This window comes from Arvicola amphibius, chromosome 12 (assembly GCF_903992535.2).
Source record: "Arvicola amphibius chromosome 12, mArvAmp1.2, whole genome shotgun sequence".
NCBI lineage: Eukaryota > Metazoa > Chordata > Mammalia > Rodentia > Cricetidae > Arvicola > Arvicola amphibius.
Window position 1 is genome coordinate 163877258 of NC_052058.2, and position 22335 is coordinate 163899592.

At 50.5% G+C, this 22335-nt stretch overlaps 1 protein-coding gene across 4 annotated transcripts; it reads left to right on the top strand.

The window, feature by feature from the left end:
* Positions 1-51: 51 nt before the first annotated feature.
* On the top strand, positions 52-18785 carry Kctd21 (potassium channel tetramerization domain containing 21). Of its 4 annotated transcripts, none has more exons than XM_038313754.1 (3): positions 52-98; positions 15939-16747; positions 16857-18785. In XM_038313754.1, exons 2-3 carry the CDS (start codon positions 15969-15971, stop codon positions 16861-16863), a joined length of 786 nt encoding a protein of 261 aa, XP_038169682.1. In that variant the 5' UTR covers positions 52-98; positions 15939-15968; the 3' UTR covers positions 16864-18785. The 4 variants fall into 4 exon arrangements, with proteins under 4 accessions (XP_038169682.1, XP_038169685.1, XP_038169684.1 ...); XM_038313757.1 differs by having other exon boundaries at positions 15939-16741; XM_038313755.1 differs by lacking the exon at positions 52-98 and adding an exon at positions 13103-13123.
* Positions 18786-22335: the final 3550 nt, after the last annotated feature.

Consider the following 22335-nt stretch of genomic DNA (forward strand, 5'->3'; position numbering starts at 1 on the left):
AGCGCGCGGCCCGGGATGCCCCGCCCCTACCCCCGCCCGGCCCGCCCCCTGGCGAAGCTGCGCTGGCTGGAGGGGAGGCTGCGGAGCGAGGGCTGGAGGTGGGTGCGGTGCGCCGGGGGTGAGGGGGAGCTCGGGACCCAGCAGACGCGTAGTGGGGCCCGCAGGGCACCTGTCCCGCCGTGAAATGTCATCTGCCGCCGCCTCGATGGTCTCATCAGTGAAGTGGGGTGGCCCCGCCCTTGGCCGCGGGGGAGGGGCGCGTTTGGTGGTGGTGGGGTGGACGGAGCTGGGGGGGGGGGGGACGGGGCTGGGGAAGGGCGCTCTGTGGGAGGAGCTTTGGGTGGGTGGGAAGAGGGGCGGGGTCTGCAGATGAGCAGGGGTATCTTGTCTGTCTGATCCCCGAAGGGTCGGGTTGCAGCGCCCTGGAGTAGGGTGCCGGCTCGGGTGAAGGGGCGCAGGGCGAACCACTGGGATGACAGGGACCCCCCTCCCAGCTCTGGCCACCCCAGGGCGTGTAGTTGAGCTGTGGACCCGTGGATGGACACAGCACCGTTCTTTCCATGTGATTAAGAAATAAAGAGCCCATCCTCGGTGCTCGGTCCTCAGTGCGTCACACACAAAACTCAGTCGACTCTCGCATTCCCGCAAAGGCTTCGCCTCATCCGTTTCCAGTTGAGGAACACGGGTGATAAGTTACTCGCCGCAAACGCCTTCAACGACCCTGCCTTTTTCAGCAGGCCGGGGGAAACAGGTTGGGTCTGGGTGAGTTAGTGTAGGGAAGAAATAAACCTTCTGATGTACCCTGCCAACGTTGTGCTTCGGGACCAGTTCCTTAGCTTCTCCACGTGCCCAGCTAGAAGGCAACCCTCCTACGGTGTCTTCAGGCTGGAGGGATTTGAAAGCCCTTTGTTTCTCATTATCACTGACGCGAGGTGTGGAAAGACCACGGGAAGAGAAAGGAGGTGGTTACAAAGCAGGAGAGCTAGCCAAGATGGCTAAGGAAAGTTCTGCATGGTTGTTGGGAGTCCACACCATCTTTAACAAAGCATTTCTGTAAGCAGGGAAATCGCATCTGCCTGGGTGCTTTCTTCTTCCAGCTTACTACCCCCCAGCCCCCGCTGGGCTGATGGTCACAAAGTCCAGGGTCCCTTGTGTGAACTGAGTCTAGAAGGTACCTTTCCTCTCTTGCTAAGTTGGTCCTGTGGCCTCTTACAGGTTGAATACAGCTGTTGGGTATGCAGGGTGAAGGTGAAGTCTGCCCAACTCTCAGCCAAAGTCCATAAGCTGGTGACCTAACCAGGTTAGGTGGGGAAGGTGCTTGTTGACCTGTAGACACTTGGAACGCTGTCATCTTTGAAATGTGCCCAGTGCCCTGCCCACGCCCCTCCACAATGGCAGTCTTCATTGCCTGACAGCCCAGCAGTCAGAGAGAACTTGTCTCAGGACTTTGATTCCAAACGGAAAATTCAAGTATTTCAAAATGAAGTGCTTTAAAAATATTTGTCTCCAAGACAGGGAAATAAATATTCCTGTTGGTAAATAAGTCTGTCAGGGAAGGTGGAAATGGTTCAAACTAAACAAAGTAAGAAAAAAAAGTGCATTCTGCTTCCTCTCCCTGCCCAGCCTGTTTCTGGGTGTAGAGAGGGGCTCCCCAGCCCACGGAGAGGCTAGGTACCCATCTACTTAGGTCAGCTGTGCTAATGAGTGGAGGGAAGGAGCTAGGAGCCAAAGAAGACAGGAATTCCATATGCGAGGCCTGGCAGCGAAGTGCGATTTTTCTCTTTGAATTCCTGGCATAGGGGATGGCAGAAGCCAGGTTACAGAGGAAGGAGATGGCCTGCCGTGGTCTATAAAGCAGAGCACCGAGAGCGAGCATCTGTTTCTCCGGGCCGAGGTGGCGCACGCCTTAATCCTGGCATTAGGGAGGCAGAGGCAGGTGGATCTCTTGAGTTCCAGGACAGCCAGGGCTACATAGAGAAACCCTGTCTTAGAGAGAGAGAGAGAGAGAGAGAGAGAGAGAGAGAGAGAGAGAGAGAGAGTCTGATTTGCCCATGATATGTGCACGTTGACTCATTAGCAGTTGGAAATGCTGAGTCAGCTGTAACCCTTATTCCTGTTCCCGTTTTCATGATCACCATCTTCCCCGGGAACTGGCCACTGACTACACCAGCTAGGATATGGCAGAACCTACAGCAAACTTGACTCCGACCAGAAACCATACATACACTGCCCTCAACCCCTAAAGGCGCCACTGGTTCTTACCGCCTACACTCAGCGCACTCTGGCTGTAGAAGTAGCTCTTGCCACGTAACAGCAGCAGATTCTAGGCTCAGGATCCCAGTGTGGAAGACAGACAGGCTGTTCCCATGGGACATCTCCCACTCAGCGACTCCCCCAGCTCTGGACCTCCCTGTCTTAGCCTCCAAATGCCGGACCTATGACAAGTTCCGAGAACAGCCTGCACTCACCTGCTCATGCTTGGCCATGTTTGCTTCTCCGCAGACAGACACACCTGTCTCCCAGCTACTTTAACTACAAGCCAGGCGGGGCAGCTTGTCCCTATAGTCTGGGCCGCTCAGGAGGCGGGGGCGTGAGGATCGCTGGAGCCCGAGAGCTCCAGACTGTGCGGCACGGCAGCACTATGAAAGTCTGACACTCGAAACGGGACGGAAATGGGAAGAGTGAACTGAGAGAGGAAGAAGATGAATATCTTAGCCAGGCATGGTGGCACATGCCTGTGATCCCAGCATTTGGGACACTGAGCAGAAAGATTGCTTCTAGGCCAGCCTGGGGTACATAGTGAGACCCTGTCTAGAGGGGAAAAAAAAAACAAAACTTTTTCTTAAATTCTCCCATATATACCTGTCTCATAATAGTGGCATTCTGCTACATAACAGTTACCAAATTAGCAGTTGATACTACATTTTTTCCAGATTTCCCTTCACCGAAAATCTTGAGTTGTTACCTTTAGCAATCAGATGCGGTCCCACCCACCCCACATCCCGCGTTTGTTAGCATCTCTCTGAGCAAATAATTTAATCTGAGAAGAGCCCTCTTACCTTTTATGTATACTTGATTAGTCCATTAGTGATTGGGACCTGGCTATTTTTGTTTCTGCCTTTTTGGTAATGTGTACTTCTGATTCCATCACTCTAGAAAGCAGATATCAGGGGCCTCTGTGAGGCATTTGGTTAGTAGTTAATATCATGACAGTATGATGTCTCCATGGCAACAGGGAAAATGTCTGTAACGCAATTCTCTAGACCAGCGGATCTCAACTGTGGGTCTTGACTCCTTTGAGGCTGAACGACCATTACATGGGGTCACCTAAGACCGCCAGGAAACACATATTCACATAACTGTTCATAACAGTAGCAAAATTACAGTTATGATGTAGCAATGAAGATACTTTATTGTTGGGGTCACCACAACATGAGCGGTATTGAAGGGTCACAGCGTTAGGACAGTTGAGAACCTCCACCCTAGACTCTGTTCCTTCCATCCATGTCCATTGATGACCTTTGCCTGAACTGTAACATGGAAGGCTGCAAAACAGTATTTTTCTAACTCTTCCATTCCTTCTGTATTAGTTGGTGTACGTTTGGGGTGGAAGGGTAGGTTGAGACAGGGTCTCCTGTAGACCAGGCTGGCCTTGAGCTTCTGCTCTCCCTCCCTCTTCCTCCCAAGTGCTGGGGATACAGGCCTGTATCCCCGTGATGGCTAGTGGTAATTGTCCACCAGATAGAATCTAGAATCACCTTGGAGGTGGGCCTCTGGTCATGCCATGGGAGATTATCTGGATTATTTTTGTTGTGACCAAGGCAATTTAAGAGTTTGTTTCAGTCTGTCCAGAGGACTGAGAGTCCATCTTGGCAGTAGGAACAGCTGAGAATTCACATCTTGAACTGCAAGTCGGAAGCAGAGCAGATCGCCAGAGAATGGTAACATGACTCCTAAAACCTCAAAGCCCGCCCCCAGTGACATATTATTCCTCCAGCCAGGTCAGACCTCCTAAACCTACCCAGACACCACCACCAACTGGAGACCAAGTATTCGAACATCCGAGCCTACTGCGGACATTCTCACTCCAACTACCACAAGGCTCAGCTTTTCGGTTTCTTCAAGACAGAGTCTCACTATGTAGCCCTGGCTGTCATGGAACGCACTGTGTGTAGACCAGGCTGGCCTCGAACTCAGAGATCCGCCTGCCTCTGCCTCCTGAGTACTAGGATTAAAAACATCTGCCACTACATCCAGCCACAAGAGCCATCTTAACGGTGGGTGGGACCTTTCTCTTTTTATATAAATGGAGGAAGGGAACTGAGCAGCAGTGGGCACTCATTGCCCTGTCTCTTGACTGGGTGCAGTGTGACCGTGTGCCGTACCTCCTCAGTGTGATCACGTGTTGGGCTGCAACCCCCTTCTGCCCTTGACTCACACATACACACACATACACACACACACACACACACCACGCTGGGCTGTACCTTGAGCAGTGGTCTAGACAGTCAGGATAGTTTATCACAGCCACAGGAAAAGGAACAAAGACTGGACCAGGCCCACCCACTTCCTGGTGCACCTTCTTTCTCGCTCCCTGCTCCCCCCTCACCCGTTTTTCTCTTTCTGCAGTAATATTATGAACCCATTAAAAAAAATCCAGTGTGCTGAAATCTATTACTGTTCTTATTTTTGATATTCAGATTATCCTAAACCTGTCCTTGCGACCAGCTCCCGTATTCTTCTGACATGAACTTATTAGTCTTTGTTCTTTGTTCCTGGCAAAGGAAGTTCCGGGCTTACCTGGAACTTGCTCTTAAAAAATCCAGGAGCCACCCATTTCTCCAGGAAGCCCATGGTTCCTCTTGTCGGAGATGTCCAGAAAGACCCGTGCAAGTGTGCATGAATTACATATCATTTCTCGGCTCTAGAATGAATGAATGAATGGGTGAGTGAATTAAGCAGAAGGAGAGGATTGTTATTCTGTAGGCTTCTGGTTGTCACAGTAGTTGGTCCTACTGACCACATCCCCAGCCCTTACCGTCATTTGAGGACAGCCTTCATATCTTCTGTTCTGAGCTCAGTGTCTCACTGGTACAGCGTTGCCTAGCGTTGGCAGGGTCCTAGTTTGAGCTCTAGCACCGCAATCAATCAATTCATCAATGTCTTTGGTTTTCCTCTCAGAAGCATCGCAAGCCTTATTGAAGTTGTTTCTGGTCCTTAATAAAATACTGTGACTTCTGGTATTGGCCAGGGCACAGGCTCAAGGGTCCTTGTGTGGAAATCTGGCCCAGCCTCCTCTCGGTGTGTGGTCTTAAGTAGCTGTCCTCACAACCAGGATGATAACCGTGCTGCCGCTGTGCCGTTTTAGTGACCTAATCTTCAGGACAACGCCTCCCGTGGCTCTGAGCCTGTCATAGTTCGGTCAAGTTGAGGTGGCAGATGTGGAAACACCTACGGGGCAAAGGCTGCGGAGTGCACACCCTGCTGACGGAGTAGCCTCCATACACAGTCTGCCACTGCTTTGGGCAAGTTACCTAATCTCCTGAGCCTCAGTTTCCCCTTTGTAAAGTGGAGGTAATACTTCCCTTGATGTAGTCTTTCCGATCTTAAAGAGGCCTCTGTATTTAACGCACCTACACCCAGGACTTTCCTTTGTGCAGGGCACAGCTCCTATGGAGCATCTCAAAGGTTTCTATCTCAGGGATCTTAGTTAAAGGTTGCAGGTGATGGTTTTCGGGACTAAAATTGCCCCTTCCCACAGAGCCAGGTGGGGCACCCCCGCCCCACTGCCCCGACCTGTGCCTTAAGGATCACGGTGCTGCCATCTCCTGGTTTGATGCTTGTGGTTGGCCCGGAGAGGGAGTGAGGCTGGCGTTTTTGTTGTTTTCTTTTGCTGTTGTTGTTTTGTTTTGTTTGTTTTCCTGTGTTTTAAGTGATCGGGCAGACCTTCATAAGAGAGCTGTTCATTCCCACACAGGGCTGTTGCTTGGACCTTCTATTTCCTGATTCAGTTTGCTTCGTTTACCTTTTGAATCTGGCCTTGAAAGACCTGGGTTGCTGGGGAAAGGCTCCTTGGACCTGCATTGTGCAGGCGCTGTTCATCATCTTGGGACTTTGTCCCCCTGTCTTCAGGCGTAAGTGGGCAGAACTCCAAGCTGGTTGTATACAGAGAATGAGGACGTGGGTGTCTTTGCTTTCATTGCGTACCAGGGAATACGTTCATCCTGTGATAGAGGAAACTGAGAAGTGTGAGGTTCAGGGTCGGATTCTGATCTCAGCTCCTCCACTGACTAGATACGACCTACCCCCTCTGAGCCTCAGTTTCCCCCGTCTACAAACTGGAGGGGGTGAGAGTATTGTAGGAAAGAAAAAGTGGGTCTTAGATGCCTAGGACGGCTAAAGCAGACGAACAGGAGGAAACCCATTTTGGTCAGCGTGTGCACATTTGTGATTAAGTTTATACGGCATCCTGGACTAGAGAAAGGAGCAAGAGCTTGAACTTCTGACAGTGGTAGGGAATTATGGGAGAGTGGGGGGAGGAAATGCGTAATGAATATGGGTTAGCTTCTTTTTTTTTTTTTTTTTTGTTTTTTTGTTTTTTTGTTTTTCGAGACAGGGTTTCCCTGTAGTTTCTAGAGCCTGTCCTGGAACTAGCTCTTGTAGACCAGGCTGGCCTTGAACTCAGTGGGTTAGCTTCTTATACAGATGGAAGTCTCAGGTGACCATAGCCATCTCCAAGTAGCTCCCTTCTCGGTCCTAATGAGTTTCCTCTACACTTGCAGCCCCCCTTTCTACAAGTGCATCTGTCCAGATCTGCTCCGACGTCTGCACTTTCTCAAAACAACTAAAGAGTCCATATGCCTGAGGAGACACGACATATTCTGGTCATGTGTTGAGGGTGGTGTGTTCTGAACCCCCTCAAGGTGTGCTTGTAAAGGCATGGAGGAAATCACTTAGCACCACAGACTCGGTATTAAAGTAGGGCTGAGGATGTAGCACGGGAGTAGAGATTCTTGCATTCCCAAGGTCAGGGGTTTTATCTCCCACAATACAAAAATGTGAGCCAGGCATTGGTGGCACAGGCCTTTAATCCCAGCACTCAGGAGGCAAAGGCAGGCAGATCTCTGTGAGTTAAAGGCTAGCCTAGCCTGGTCTACAGAATGAGTTCCAAGACAGCCCAGGCTGTATAGAGAAACCCTGTCTTCAAAAACAAAAAACAAAACAGAAAAAAAATTTTAAAATATATGAATGCTGACGATGGAGCTCAGTGGCAGAAGACTTGCCTCACACGCATGAGATCCTAGACTGATCTTCACCACCAAACGTGGAAGAAATTAATTAAATGGGTAAAGAGTTGCCAAATGTTAAGTGAGGCCCAGCAACAGCCGGCAGCTGCTGGCTCGCCAAGCAGGTCGCAGAGTGGCGTTTGAACAAGATGCTTCAAGAGGTTTTAGACTTTCAGAGGCTGCTAATGCCTCTGTTGCTTATGGCTCTCATTACCAGTTTGTCTGTCTGTAGTCTTGGGCTTGGAAACACTGCACGTATTTGGGAGATGCTCCTGAGCTGTTTGACCCAACCCTTAAGCACCACTTTCCAGGCTGGAGAGGTGGCTCAGTGGTTAAGAGCACTAGCTGCTCTTCCAGAGGTCCTGAGTTCAATCCCCAGCAGCTGCATGGTGACTCAAAACCATCTTCAGTGGGATCTTATACCCTCTTCTGGAATAAAGGTGTATGTGCACATAGAGCACTCTTATACATTAAATAAATAAATAAATAAAATCCAAAAGAGAAAAAAAAAAGTACCACTTTCTGAACTCAGGGCCTTAGATGCCAGGCAAGTCCTCTACCACTGACCTTCCCCTTACCCCATCTTAGTCCCTGTTCTACTGCTATGAAGAGGAGCCATGACCAAGGCAACACTTATTTATTTTTTATTTTTCAAGACAGGGTTTCTCTGTGTAGCCCTGGCTGTCATCCTAGAACTCACCCCGTAGACCAGGCTGGCCTTGAACTCACAGCGATCCACCTGTGTCTCCCTCCGAGTACTGGGATTAAAGGTGTGCACCACTGTCTGGCTGCAACACTTCTCTCAAAGAAAGCGTTTAACTGGGGGCTTGCTCACGGTTTTGGAGTGTTCATTCATTATCATCATAGCAGGGAGTATGGTGTGCACACAGACAGGCCTGGCCCTGGAGCTGAGAGCTTTACATCCAGATTCACAGGCAGCAGGGAGGAAGAGACACAGCCTGGGCTTGTTTGTTTTTCAAAACAGGGTTTTTCTGTAGCTTTGGAGCCCATCCTGCAACTCACTCTGTAGACCAGGCTGTCCTCGAACTCACAGAGATCCATCTGTCTCCCAGCTCACTGTATAGACCAGGCTATCCTTGAACTCACTCACAGAGATCCATCTGTCTCCCAAGGGCTGGGATGAAAGGCCATGCGCCACCACCACCCGGCCCTGGCTTGGCCTTTTGAAACCTCATTCCCACCCAACTAACACACTTCCTCCAGCAAGGCCACACCTTCTAATCCTTCTAATCCTTTCAAACAATTCTACTCTGTAAATATTCAATATCTGACTAAACATGAGTCATTCTCATTCAATCCCTGTACTCCTACACCAACACCAAACGTGGGGTTTCCTCACATATAATAATTCTCTAACATTGTCTTCCTAGCGTTAGTGAAGACCCTGCAGGCTCAGCCCTTCACTGTTAAGTTGTCTCGTGTGCTCCTATCCGTTAGCTGACGTATCAGAGGTTCCCATGACCTCCTACCCAGGCCAGGCGAGTTCTGAGAACAGCCTGCAGAGTGCATGGAGACAGTCTACTTAGTAGATGCATAGCTTATTGTAGAGGAGTAATTGAGACAAGGCCAGAGGAAGAGCTGCGTATGGCGCATATGGAGAGATGGCCGGCAGCCTCATCCCCTCAAGGTGCCCCAACCAGAGTAGCTCCTTGAGTTCACCGACTCAATCCTATTGTTGGGTGTTTGCGGGGGTGGGGTGGGGTGGGGTGGGGGGTGGGGGTTTCCATATGTGAACATGGCTGATTATTTAGCCTTGGTGATTGTCACTCTGCGGTCTCCACTGGAAGGTAAGGGGTCAAAGTTCAACCCTCTAGTGGCTGGTTTTTCTGGCAACCAGCCATTATCCTAAGACCTGTCCAAATGTCAACCCACTGTGGTGGCTGGGCTTGTTAAGATTAATGGGAGGTGCCCCTTTCCCGTGTATTTCAGGAGAAGTTACGTACACCAAAGGATGAGCATTTTGGAACTCCGGCCTAGACCTAGAGACAGGACCAGGGTGCATAGCTCTTACTATACCAGTCCACCTGGACCTACTGTGTGCTAGACAGTGGCTATGCAGATGTGAGTCCTGTCGTTCCCAAAGGGCTTGAGGCTCAGGAAATGATTCCCCAAACTGATATGCCATGCTTAGTGCTTTGAATTCAAAGAAGCCCAAAGCCTCTCTGAGCCCCTGCCTGGCTGGCTCTTAGCTCTTCTTCCTGGTGCAATAGGGACGTTCTCTGAAGATTCCTTACACGACCAAAGACAGAATTGCTTTGACTAGCTCTCTAGCCATTGGCTCCTCAACCTGGAAGATGAACTGAGTCACAGAATAGACGAAGAGATGCCATCCCCAGCGCCCAAACAAGTTTTATCACAGGTGTACCCCATTCTTCTGGGGACAGCTCTGCCGGGAGGCCCTGTGGTCAGAGGCTGCAGTCTGCCATGGTCTGGCAGCTCTCTCCAAGCAGGCTACATGAAGCCCTCCATCCCAGGGAAGGGCTTCCTGCTCGCTCCCTGACCTTATTTGGAGACTGTCACTAGTGTGGATGCTTGACTTATCTCAAATGTGACCCCTGACACAGCTCTCTGCAGAAGCTTTCCCCCTGCTGCCCACGTGGTAATCAGACACACAACGTGTATGGTGAGCCCCAGCCCCTAGTGCCTGTTACTCGGTTACTATACAGACTTCAGTAATCCGGCATCTCCTCGGGCTCTGTTTGTGGTTCTGTGCTTTACATGTCTGTCTGTCTGTCCCTCTCTGCTGTCAGTTTATTTCATAACTCCAAGGACGGAGCCTTTCCTCTCCTCTTCCCTATAGTCACAACCCGTACCATAATTTCGGTTTTAATTTAAAGCACTCCGCATGCCAGTGTCTCACTTTAGGATATCATTTTATGATCAAGTACACACATAACTGAAACAGAAATCTCATAGCAATAGATGTAACTGGTCACAGCCCACTTGCCATATTGAGTCATGACTCATTAATATGCTATAATATTCTATGTTCTAGTTTATAGAGATAATTTGTACACAGTGAAACTCATTCTTCTTTGTTTTGTTTTGTTTTTTGAAGCAGGGTTTCTCTGTGTAGCCTTGGCTGTCCTGGAACTCACTCTGTAGACCAGGCTGGCCTCAAACTCAAGAGATCTGCCTGCCTCTGGCTCCCGAGCAGGATTGTAGCCACCAGAACAGAGCTGGTTTGTTTGTTCAGACAGGAGCTCACTATGTAACCCTGTATGGCCTGGACCTTACTCTACAGACCAGACTGGCCTTGAACTCACAGAGATCCTCCTGAGTCTCTGAGTCTCTGCCTCCCTGAGTGTTAGAATTAAAAGTATCAACCACCATGCACAATGAGAGGAGAGTTCTGAACATGGGAAACTTGGGCAGAGCCTTATAGATGCACTGGCTCCTAGTTTAGGCCTTAAAAGCTGACAGCAGAAAAGATGGAGGATCTGGTGGTTTGAAAGAAAATTGTCCCCAAGGCACTGTTAGGAGGTGTGGCCCTGTGGTAGCACGCTTTGAGATCTCTTTTGCTCGAGCTTCCGTCAGTGTGACTGTCAGTTTGACTTCCTGTTGCAAGATGTAGGACACTTGGCACACGCTAGCCCCATGTCTGCCTGCATGCCACCACGCTCCCCCAGATGATAATGGACTGAATCTCTGAAGCTGTAAGTGAGCTCCAACTAAGTGTTTTCCTTATAAGAGTTGCTATGGTCATGGTGTCTCTGCACAGCAGTAGAAACCCTAAGACAGAAGTTGGAAGCGGGAGTCATGTAGTATAGGCCTGACCATGTGCTTGTTTGGAGGAATTTGGAATTTGGTGCTTTGGAAACAGTGGACTGCTTTAAGCACTGCTTAAGGGCCACGCTTGCAGGAACATGGAAGACAGAGGTGCTAAGTCATTTCAGAGAAGAATTTTACTGTGTTGCCTACAGATCCTTCTTGTGATATTTCGGTGAAAAAAAGCAGCTGTCTTTTGCCCTTGTCTGAAAAGTCTGCCTCGGGCTAAAGTGAAGAATTTTGAATTAATTCCATTGGCAGAGGAAATCTCAAAACAGCCTAGTATAGACTCTGTCGTGTGGTTTTTAGTGGTCACTCTAATGAAAATTCATAATGAAAAGGAGCAAGCTGAGCAGGGTAAATTACAAAATGTAAATTTAAAAAAAAAAAAAAAAAGAGTACCAGGAAGTAGAATAAAGCTAAATGCTGTGTTCAAGGAGATAAAGGGAATGGTGACCTCAGGGCAAGACCCCACCCAGCTAAGAAACTGGAGAAAAAATTAGGAGCAGGGTGTAGTGGGGCGCACACCTCTAACCCCAGCACTGAGGAGGCAGAAGCTGGCGGATCTCTGAGTTCGAGGCCAGCGTGGTCTAAAGAGCAAGTTCAAAGACAGCCAAGCTTAGGCAGTGAAACACAGAAAACAGGTGAAGATGGGTTTGAAGGAGGGGGCCATGTTCCAGCCCCAGCAAAGCAGCAGAACTTGGCAGCTTCAGGCGTGTGGTTCTGGCTTTAGAATTAAGGATAGAAGAAAGGAATCATGGAATAAAGCCGCCGAGGCCAGGCATGCGTCAGGGGCATCCCTGGGAGGCCTCGTGGAGAGGCCATTGCACGAAGCTGTGAAGGTGAAGCCTGGATCGCCTTGGAGAACCCCAAGGTGTTAGACACCTGCTGAGGAGAGCTGCTAACAGGGAGTGGAACCAGCCCACGAGAGAGAAGTGTGCTGCCCTCAACAGCAAAGCTGAGTGGAGCTGGAGCTGGACGTGGAGATGCAGAGTCTGGAGTTTGCCCAGCTGGTTTCTGGTCTTACTTTGCTCCAGTGTTTCCTCGCTGTTAGTATTTTCCTTAAACGACCAACCTCTCCGCCAACGCAACTGATCCCCATCGGACCAAATTAAAAGATACCCAGGTTTAATGGATGACAGTACTCCTGGGTGGCCCCTGGGAAAACACAGAGAGGAGAAGGGGAGACCATGTGTTCATTCTCTGGGGGGCAGTCTAAATAGCCTGTGGGAATGGGTCACCGTTTGGCGGGCTCTCTCGGAGGTGGTGTTTGAACTGAGGCAGCTCCCAGGGGAGGGAGCTTGGAATGGAGTTTTCTACCCAACATTCCGTAAATGGATGCCAGGGGTTGGGGTGAAGCCCCCTAACTAACAATCCAGACTTTTTGTATAAAGGGGTGTTAGGGAGCTGAGGTGATGCTTTTGACCAAGCATTTTAGATTTTCTTTGGATAAAGGGACGCAGACTCAAGTCTGGCTACTTCTTGCGGGCATTGCGCCACATGGGAGAGGGGAGAGCTGGGAGTTGGTGGGCTCATGCTCAGCAAGAGGTGTGGCTGGAGACGCTTCTGGTTTGCTGTCATCCTGGAGACCTCAGGCAGCTGTTCCTTGAGGGAGACAAAAAGCAGGTGGCTAGGAGAAAAAAAATACTGTTACTATTGGCCCTATGCATGGGGCTAGCCATGGGAACGGTCATTAACTGCCAGAAAGGATGGGACCGAGAAGTGCCCTGGTTGTAGAGGAGAGGCTCGGGTAAATGGCTGAGACACGAGAGCAGAGAAAACCAGATTTTAGTTGGTTGGTACCAGTGGTGAAGTCCCGGGAGCTGGTGCGGTGCTGGCGTCATCTGGAGGGCCCAGACAGCAGGAGTGATGGGGTTAAAATGCGCTCTGGAGACTGTTAGTTTTTACCAGACCAGATTTCCTGATAAAGCAGCAGAACTTTTTTTTTTTTTTTTTGAACCTGTAGGTATCTGTAAGACAACTGGAACATTAAAGGGAATTTTTAAAGATACACCTGTTAGTCCTGGACTCTGAAGCCTTTTAAAGAGGTACACCTGTCTGTATTTAACAGGAAGCTTAACAAATGAGATAATGAGCTACCAGTACCTAAAATCATCAAATGCCATTAGCAGATCTGGGAAGGATAAATGAGACAGCGTTTTTAGCTACACAGGCAATCCCAAGTCTCTCCGTAGTCCTTGGAGAACATCAGCCTCAGAAGCAGTGCTTGCCGTTAGCTGCTGAGTACAAGAGGCCCCAAGATTTTCCTGTGGCGGGGGAGGGGGATTTAGTCTGCCTGTCTTGGCAGGATGAGACAATCAGATCCCCCAGGTATAGCGTCGAGGAAGCTGAAGGGGTAGAAGGCCGCTTTTTGCTGTGTGGGTGGCTTTGCCATACCGAAAGGCAGGCCTCAAGGCGTAAGGTCTTTTGTAACCATGCATCTTCTTGGAGGAGCTATGGGAGCTGGCATGTCTCTGTGTTAGAAGCTCTTTTGGTAAATGCCATACTCTCAGATCTGTAGACACTTGAGAATTGGGTACCATTACCTGTTATATTTAAACTAGACATATAAACTAAATTTAGACTTGTACTTTATCCAATTAGTTACAGCTTACTAATGCTAGTAAATGTAAGGAGATTAAAAGGGATATTTTAATAAATCAAAGAATAATAGCACATGTGGGTACTCTTACCCAAGATGGCGGTATGGTCAAAATGGAAGTTACCCATGTGTTTGTATTTTTCCAGAGCTGTTGTAATCTGGAGTTAAAAGTTTTACAGATCTTAACACACACACATATACACACAGAGAAATGAGACAAGCCTACTGTGGAAGCAAACACACATACACAGATAGACATAAATCATAGTGTGGCCACAAGCACACATACATATAGAGACATAAAGCAAGCGTACTGTGAAAACAAACACACGTACGCACAGAGACATGAAGCACGCGTACTGTGAAAACAAACGTACGCACAGAGACATAAAGCAAGCCTACTGTGAAAATGAGCACACGTACTCACAGAGACATAAAGCAAGCCTACTGTGGAGACACACCCCTGCCTGACTCAGCTGTGTGCTCCAAGCACCCTTCCCAGCTGCTAACAAAGCTGACCACCCCTTCCTTCCACGGCCGCCTGCCACCCAGCCCTCGCCAGTGTCTCACAGCCCATCTGCTCCATGTTTCTGCCAAGAGTTTTGTAACTTCATCATGGGCTGGTTCCTCTTCAGACACTCCAGATGGCGAATGCTTGTCTGCAGTATCAAATACCCCATTGGACTGATGGGCAAAGCAGTCGGGCATCTTTGTCCATCCTGGTCCCATCCCTGGAGAGAAAGGGGGTCCCAATGTAGACACACTCCACACAGAGACGCTGCCCTCCGCTGACCCCACCCCCGTGGACCTGTATGCTTAGCAGCATGTTTCTCGTGCCCGGATTCGTCTCTCCCAGCTCCTCATGAATCTGTCCGTTCAGCACACTCCACTGCCTGTGGTCTGCCTCCCCTACGCTCCCACCAGCATAGGTTCTTCTGTAGGGCAATACCGAGGCTTAGTTCTCTCGGTGTCCCCACCTCCACTGTCAGGGTGGCGCTGCTGAACCCATCATTCTACATTTCCTGTAGAAGCCGAGTGGGTGTAGCTCGTGCTCTCAAGAACCTTAAAAAGATATTAGATCCAGGACTTACAGTTAAAGGAGGCCAGTGCCCTCCCTAGATGCTGGAGGCTGGGAGGCAGTGAGGGTGTTTTTTATCATCTTTCAAAAACATTTCACTTATTTTTATTTGATATGTATGAATATTCTGCCTGCCATGTATGTCTGTGCACCACCTGCATGCAGTGCCCTCAGGGGCCAGAGGAGGACGTCAGAACCTCTGGAACGGGAGTTACAGGTAGTTGTTAGCAGCCATGTGGGTGCTGAGAATTGAACCCCGGTCCTCGGCAAGAGCAGTGAATGCTCTGTCTGCTGAGCCATCTCTAACCAAGGGTGTTTTTAAAAGTGGGGAGACCGCCTTCAGGAGCAGCACCCCTCTGCAGTCAGCTTCAGGCTGAGGACCGAGAAGAGCATCTTCATGGCAGAGTGGCTTGGTGTGGGGGAGGGGCCCAAAAAGGATCGTCATGTGGAAGCCAGTGATCCAGGGTAGCTCTGCAGATGGGTGGAGATGGCACTAGTTACAACTATTTGTGAGTTGGAAGAGGAAAATAGTTCATTTCAGATCAGCGCGCTGATGCACCGAGAATAATGAGCCCAGCACAAAGCATCTGTTAAGGGCTTCACAGAATGACCTTCTCTAGCCCGAATCATTTACACATTTTTCTTTCACAAATAAAGGACCTTGAGTTTGAATCCTGCCAAAGCACTCACTTCTCTAAGCCAGGAATAAGTCCTGGTCCAGATGCCCTTGTCCACAGGGACGGATGATGACACCGTCTTTGTCCAAAGACGACAGGCCTGTTATGTATTCAAATTAATATTCATAAAGGAATTCAGGGAGCTCTTAGCCCAGGCATGTGTTCCTTTCGTCCACAGACCAGGGGCTCTCTAGCCTTACTGAGCTTTTGAAATCACCAAGGAGGCTTTTCCAAAAATTCTTATGAGTTCTAGGACACGGGTGTCTGTGTGTCTGAGTGTGTGTGTCTGTCTGAGTGTGTGCGTACACATGTGTGCATTTTCTTCCCTGGTGAGTCTAAGATGCAGCAGTTATCAACCATTCATCAGGCATCAATACATTTCACCCTCAGTGGAGCCGTGACCTATAATTAGGAGCTAAGGAGTGTGACTACACAGATATGGTTAGATCAGAATTGAATTTTTATTTTAATTTACTAATTTAGAGTTTCTCATTTTCCACATCCAGAACTGTTTCCAGGCACCTGGCCCTCCTACCATGTCTGACCCCATCACACTGAATGTCGGGGGGAAGCTCTACACAACCTCCCTGGCCACCTTGACCAGCTTCCCTGACTCCATGCTGGGAGCCATGTTCAGCGGGAAGATACCCACCAAGAAGGACAGCCAGGGCAACTGCTTCATCGACCGCGATGGCAAAGTCTTCCGCTATATCCTCAACTTCCTGCGGACCTCCCACCTGGACCTGCCGGAGGACTTCCAGGAGATGGGCCTGCTCCGCAGGGAAGCTGACTTCTACCAGGTCCAGCCCCTGATCGAGGCCCTGCAGGAGAAGGAGGTGGAGCTCTCCAAGGCCGAGAAGAACGCCATGCTCAACATCACCCTGAAGCAGCGCGTGCAGACGGTCCACTTCACGGTGCGGGAGGCGCCACAGATCTACAGCCTGTCGTCCTCCAGCATGGAGGTCTTCAACGCCAACATCTTCAGCACCTCCTGCCTCTTCCTCAAGCTCCTGGGCTCCAAGCTCTTCTACTGCTCCAACGGCAACCTCTCCTCCATCACCAGCCACTTGCAGGACCCCAACCACCTCACTCTGGACTGGGTGGCCAATGTGGACGGCCTCCCAGAGGAAGAGTACACCAAGCAGAACCTCAAGAGGCTGTGGGTGGTGCCCGCCAACAAGCAGATCAACAGCTTCCAGGTCTTCGTGGAGGAGGTGCTGAAGATCGCCCTGAGCGATGGCTTCTGCATCGACTCTTCCCATCCGCACGCTCTGGACTTCATGAACAATAAGATCATCCGGTTGATACGGTACAGGTAGAAAGACCCCCCCACACACACGGGGGAGGAACCAACCTGGCTTTGAGGAGGGTCTCACCAGGCACGAGGCGGGGACCTACACTAATCTGTATTAATTGCATAGCAGGGCTTGATTCCGCATGATGAAGTCCACCTTCGGGAATCCACGTGTCCTCCAAACGAAACCACCTCTTCTCGCTATGTTGATCTGGCGGTGGGTAGTTTACAGTGACAAGTGAACAGTCAGCTGATGCACACGGGAGGCGCCCACAGAACTCTCTGGCTGGGACAACGGAGGAGCAGTGGGCTCACAGGTTCTCACCATACCCCAGTCAGTGCCTCACTTCCCCATCTCCAGAGAGAGCCCTGGCTGCCGAGGGGGAGGGTGGGAACCAGAGGCTCCTCTGAGCTTCCTAGGAATGTGTGCAGTGACTCCCATCATTCCTGCTCCTTGTCCTGCAGGATGCCTCCAGGTGCCAGGACACCTTTGCCCGTGTGTGGGTGGTGCGGAATGCAGTATGTTCCCAGAACCCTTTGTGATTCCACTCAGGGAGAAAGCTGAGCTGGGCTGTGGCCTAGGGGATGTGTATCCGGGCTTCAGCGGAAGGGAACAGCCCTCCCAAAGAGGCTGAATGAGGGTTCTTGGTTTCAGAAACTGGTCGCTTTCCCTGCAAAGATGTGATAGTATTGGAGCCAGGATGATGAACGACACATCATGACCCTCCTATGGCTTGACTTCCCTAGCCCTTTTCCCGTGAATTGGAAGCATCACTCAACAGTCAGTTTAAATCAATATATTATGAACTCTCAGGGTTGGAAAATAATCCAGAAGCTTTTAGTTCTTCCCCTTCTCTAGGACACCCCAGTACATTTGGGGACGAGTGCCTCTCCTTGAGTACCTGCAAGGGATCACATATGCCAGCTTGCACACCCCTGGTGACAGAAAGCTCACTACCCAGGGCAGCTCCTACCAAGGTTGAGCCCTGCTGGTTATCAGGAAGCTCTTTCAGTGTTGACATTCTGTCCCGCTAGGTCTTCCTCCTCACACAGGTGTACATCCTTGCTTTGACTAGACACTTTGACGGTACCATTACTCAGAACTCAGCCTCCCTTTGCAATTTGTCATTAGCAAAATTAGCTCCTTTCTATCCTTGTTCATGGCCCCCAGTTCATCAGCCTTCCCCACCAGCCATGGCTCAGCATGCTCCTGATCATGTCTGGCTGGAAGAAGACCGCTGACTGGGGAGACCTGGGAACGGAACACAGTGTCCGGCAGGGAGTACAGCTCTGCACCACCAGAGTGCCCTGGAGTGAGTGTCCAGTCCCTACCACTACTAAGAAAGCAGCCTTCCCCGTCATAACTACTTGTGGGCCTCCCAGGGACACATGAAGGGCTAGAAACACCAGATTGTTGCTCCCCAACAGGAGCTGCACATTGTGAGTCATCCCTGCAGTGACTACAGCTTCGAGTCCCAGAATCTTCCCCGCTGGAGACATGCTCCAGACACAGCCAGGGAAGCCTGGAACAGGATCCAGGGGTGGACGAAGCAAAGGGTTTCCATGGTTACACCTTGTGCATGAGGCGCTTTCATGGTAATAGGCAAAACCTGGTCCTGAGGCAACAAAGGCCTTTCCCTGCCTTCAGCGGGAGCCGGTGGGAGCCGGCAGGAGCCAGGAGTCTGTCTGGCTGTGGAGCCACTGCACCAGTGGGTACTTGAGAAAGTTCTTCAGAGAACACAATCCAGACAACAGAAGCTGTGATCATGGTCAAATAAGTCAAGGAGGGGAAAACCCTCCGAAATCAACACTGCCCCCCCTTTTTTTCTTCATCTGTTTGGTGCTTCCTAATTCAACAGCTTGACCTTAGAGCAAGTGTGGAGCCTGTGAAGCCACTAACACACTATGTGACTCTGCAGGGCACTCGCCTCACTGAGCCACCTCCATTTCTTCATCTACGAAATGGGCGTAGAGTAACACATAACCCTACCTACCTCACAGGACTGTTGTGAGGAGCACACAAATAACGAATGTGAGAATAAACCATACATGACAGTGACTTTGTGTCTGCTTCCAAAGGGGGACAGCTCCCGTCTTAAATAAGATGGCCCCGGGCTGGAATTGGCTCCACTGCTTACTGTTAGATCCCTGGCCCTGACTGAGTTCCTCTGATTTGTTTCCTCATTGGGTTAACACCCCTGCCCCAAGTACCTTAAAGGAGTTGGTAGGAACTCCAGCTGGTCCTGAAACACAGCTCAGCAGATGCTGCTGTCTCTCAGTAAGTAGTTGGGGTGGGGGGCGAGGGAGGGGGGACCGCGGTAAAGGCAGTTAGCTAACCAGCCTGGAAACAGCTGCGTACCTGCCGCGCATCTGCCGCGGGAATGTGGTGTAGCCTTATGGGTGGTGGAAAGTGGGTTAGCCCTTGATGGAATTGACAGGCGTGCACTGAGGGTCCGCAGGAGAGTGCTGAGGGCGGGTGGACCTCCCACAAGGCCGCTGCTTGGGGAAGTGACTGGGACAGGCTCACAGGTGAGGTCAGCCAGCTGCCCAGAAGGTGAGAGGAGGAGGAGCCCGGAGCAGTGTGGGCGGTGCCATCGCCAAGGATGTGGGAGTGGGGCAGGAGCAGGGGTGGGCTGTTCTGAGCCCCTCACTCCCAGAGGGAGCTCACCCGCAGTCAGCTGAGCTCTACCGCTGCTGAGGCGGCAGCCCTGTAGGCTCTCTGTTCCCTTACGTGCCGATGGGAACTCTGAGGCACCTGGATGACCACTGCCCCCAGTGAAGGCCAGCAGCTGCCTCCCGAGGTACCTGTCACCTGACACCCTCGGTGCAGCCCAGATTCGGCCATCCCCACAATATTTTATTAGTCACTGTGTGGCCTGAATCACAGCATTTATTAGAATTTACCCAGTGCCAGCTTCCTTTCATGAATTATTCCCAACAGGCTCTGTGAAGGGGGTGAGCCAAGGTCAGCTCGTGGCCCCAGCGCCACCCCTCCCTTCCCTGGACTGCAGCGCACACTGACCACCATCTGTGTCTGCCTGGGCGTCCAGGGGCTCGGGGCTGGTGGCAGTGGTTGGCAGGGACACAAGACCCTGTACTCATTTCCCAGAGGGAAACAAAAAACCTTGACAGACCTATCAGAGGGAGAGACCAGGCTGGTTTCCAGGTCCCAAGGACTGGACCTTTAACAGCTCCATCTGCCCAGACAGCTGGGTGCCCTCAGTCTCCTTCAGAACCTCTGGGTCAGTGTAGCATGGCCGAGCAGACTCTCTGTTATGTGAGTCCCCCCAGACAAACACACACACACACACACATACACACACACACACACACACACACACACACTGCCTTATAAGGGGGACTGTAGAGGACGCTCTTGCCCTTCCTGCCACCTGAGAGCACAGGGAAAACATGGCCGTGTATGAGCAGGGAATGAGCAGCTAGCTATACCTTGGATGATGAATTCCCCAAAGGTGCATGAATTAAAGAATAGCTTCCCAGGATGGAGGCTTTAAGAGATGAGTGGTGGGAGGTCCTTAGCTCACTGAAAATAATTGTGGGTCTGTCTCCCTCTGTTTGTCTGTCTGTCTGTCTGTCTATCTTAGAGTATCTGTTGCTGTGAAGAGACAGCATGGCCATGGCAACTCTTATAAAGGAAAGCATTAATCGGGGCTGGCTTACAATTAAGAGGTTGAGTCCATTATTGTCATGGTGCAACATGGTGGCACGCAGGCAGACATGGTGCCGGAGAGGGAGCTGAGAGTTCTACATCTGGATCTCCAGGCAGCAGGAAGAGGCAGTGAGCCACTAGGTCTGGCTTGAGCATCTGAAACCTCAAAGCCCACTGCCTTCCTCCAACAAGGCTATGCCTCCTAATAGTGCCACTCTCTGAGAACCTCTGGGAACCACCACCCCATCTATCTTCTCTTTCTTCCTGACTTCTTGTGACTCTCCACTCTGACATGTGCTCCTCCCCTGGTACAGTACCCTCACCACAGGCCATGCAGAAAAGGAAACTGAGACAAGAACTTGCTTTGTAGCCCAGGTTGACCCCAAATTCAATATAAGCCTCGGCTTGCCTCCAAGTGACAATCCCCCTGCCTTAGCATCCTGTGTGCTAGGATTATACAACTGTACCACCACATCCAGTCTAAAGAAACTTTATTACTGAGGATTGAACCCAGGGCTTCGCACATGCTAGGCAAACACCCTACCACTAGGCTATCTCCCTGACTACAAAACCTCTGTCATAATCTCTCTTCATAAGAACTTATAGCAGATATTGTTTACCACCATGGAAAGCTGATGCAATAATTCGTAGTGTCTCAACAGGTACTTAATGAACTTGTACCTTGTTCTTGGACTTAGCAGCCTCCAAAACTGAGAAACCAATTTTTACCATTCATGGACTGTCTCAAGTACACACGAAGTATGCATAAAGCCCTAGATTCTATCCTCAGCACAAAAATGGTTTTTTCTATTGTTTATAAACCATTCTGTTTATTATAGTCTCCCAACCAAACTCTGACATTTGAAAGCTCTGTTATACAATATGCCAGTCCCAGAGATGGGCTCCGTGAATATAAAGGCCACACATCCATCCTTGGGAAGGCTGCTGAGACAGAGCCGCAGGAAAACAGACAGATAGGGTGGCCAGTGCTTTGGTGGCTCCAGGTAGCATGGACCTCTCAGACAGGACAGCAAGCTTAGCGATGCCCCTGGTGGGTAAATCGCTTCGCAGTCCACAAAGCACTTGACTTCTCTTTCCCAAGAGAAGCTGCACCACAGGGGCTTTACTTCATAGATGAGGAGACGGAGGTACACGACGGTGAAATGGCTTGCCTGTAAGTAGGGTGCCCTGCACATGATATGCTGCTCTTAGCTGGGATTAAATTTAATTGAATAGCATTTAATTTAAGAGGCCAGGTTGGGGCAAAAATCGTCCTGGAAATTGATCTGACGCACTTGAAGGTTATGTCCAGTCAACTGAGGCCAAGGACAGAACAGGCTTCCGAGTGCCAGGACTCGGATCCAGGCCTTTCCCCTGGTGTTCCAAATGACCTGAGCCTGAAAGCTTCCTCAGCAAACTGCACCATTATGAGCCTGCTCTTCAGTGAAAAGTCTTTTTCTAGCCAGAGCTGGAAGGGAAGATCACCCGCTTACCCATGGAAGAATTCCAGCAGAGCCCAGACAATCCACGTTTGGTCTCTGTCAGGCAGGAGGACTGGCCTCGTGTGTTCTCAGCCACCCTTTCATCCTGTGGCATGCACCTGTAACCAAGATGCAGCAAGGCTGACGGAGCCATCATATGACTGCATTTTACGCCGTATTTCCCAGTGTGAAACGTAGAACTGCACTAAGTGCTACTAGGGAGGAGAAGCGGCCAGGCAAAATGGAGGTGACAGGGGGCAGGTCACACCTGAACCCTCCCATAACTATAGTCAGGACGCTTTTGTGAGGGTGTGGCTCAGTCTTCTGGAACCCGGTGCCCCCTGCCTCCTTAGCAGGAAGCCAGCGTAGTCACGCAAAGCTCCCTGAACGCCCCTCCCTAGCAGAACAGGTTCATCTTATTTGACTAATGACAGAGGCAAACCTACTGGGGATGACTA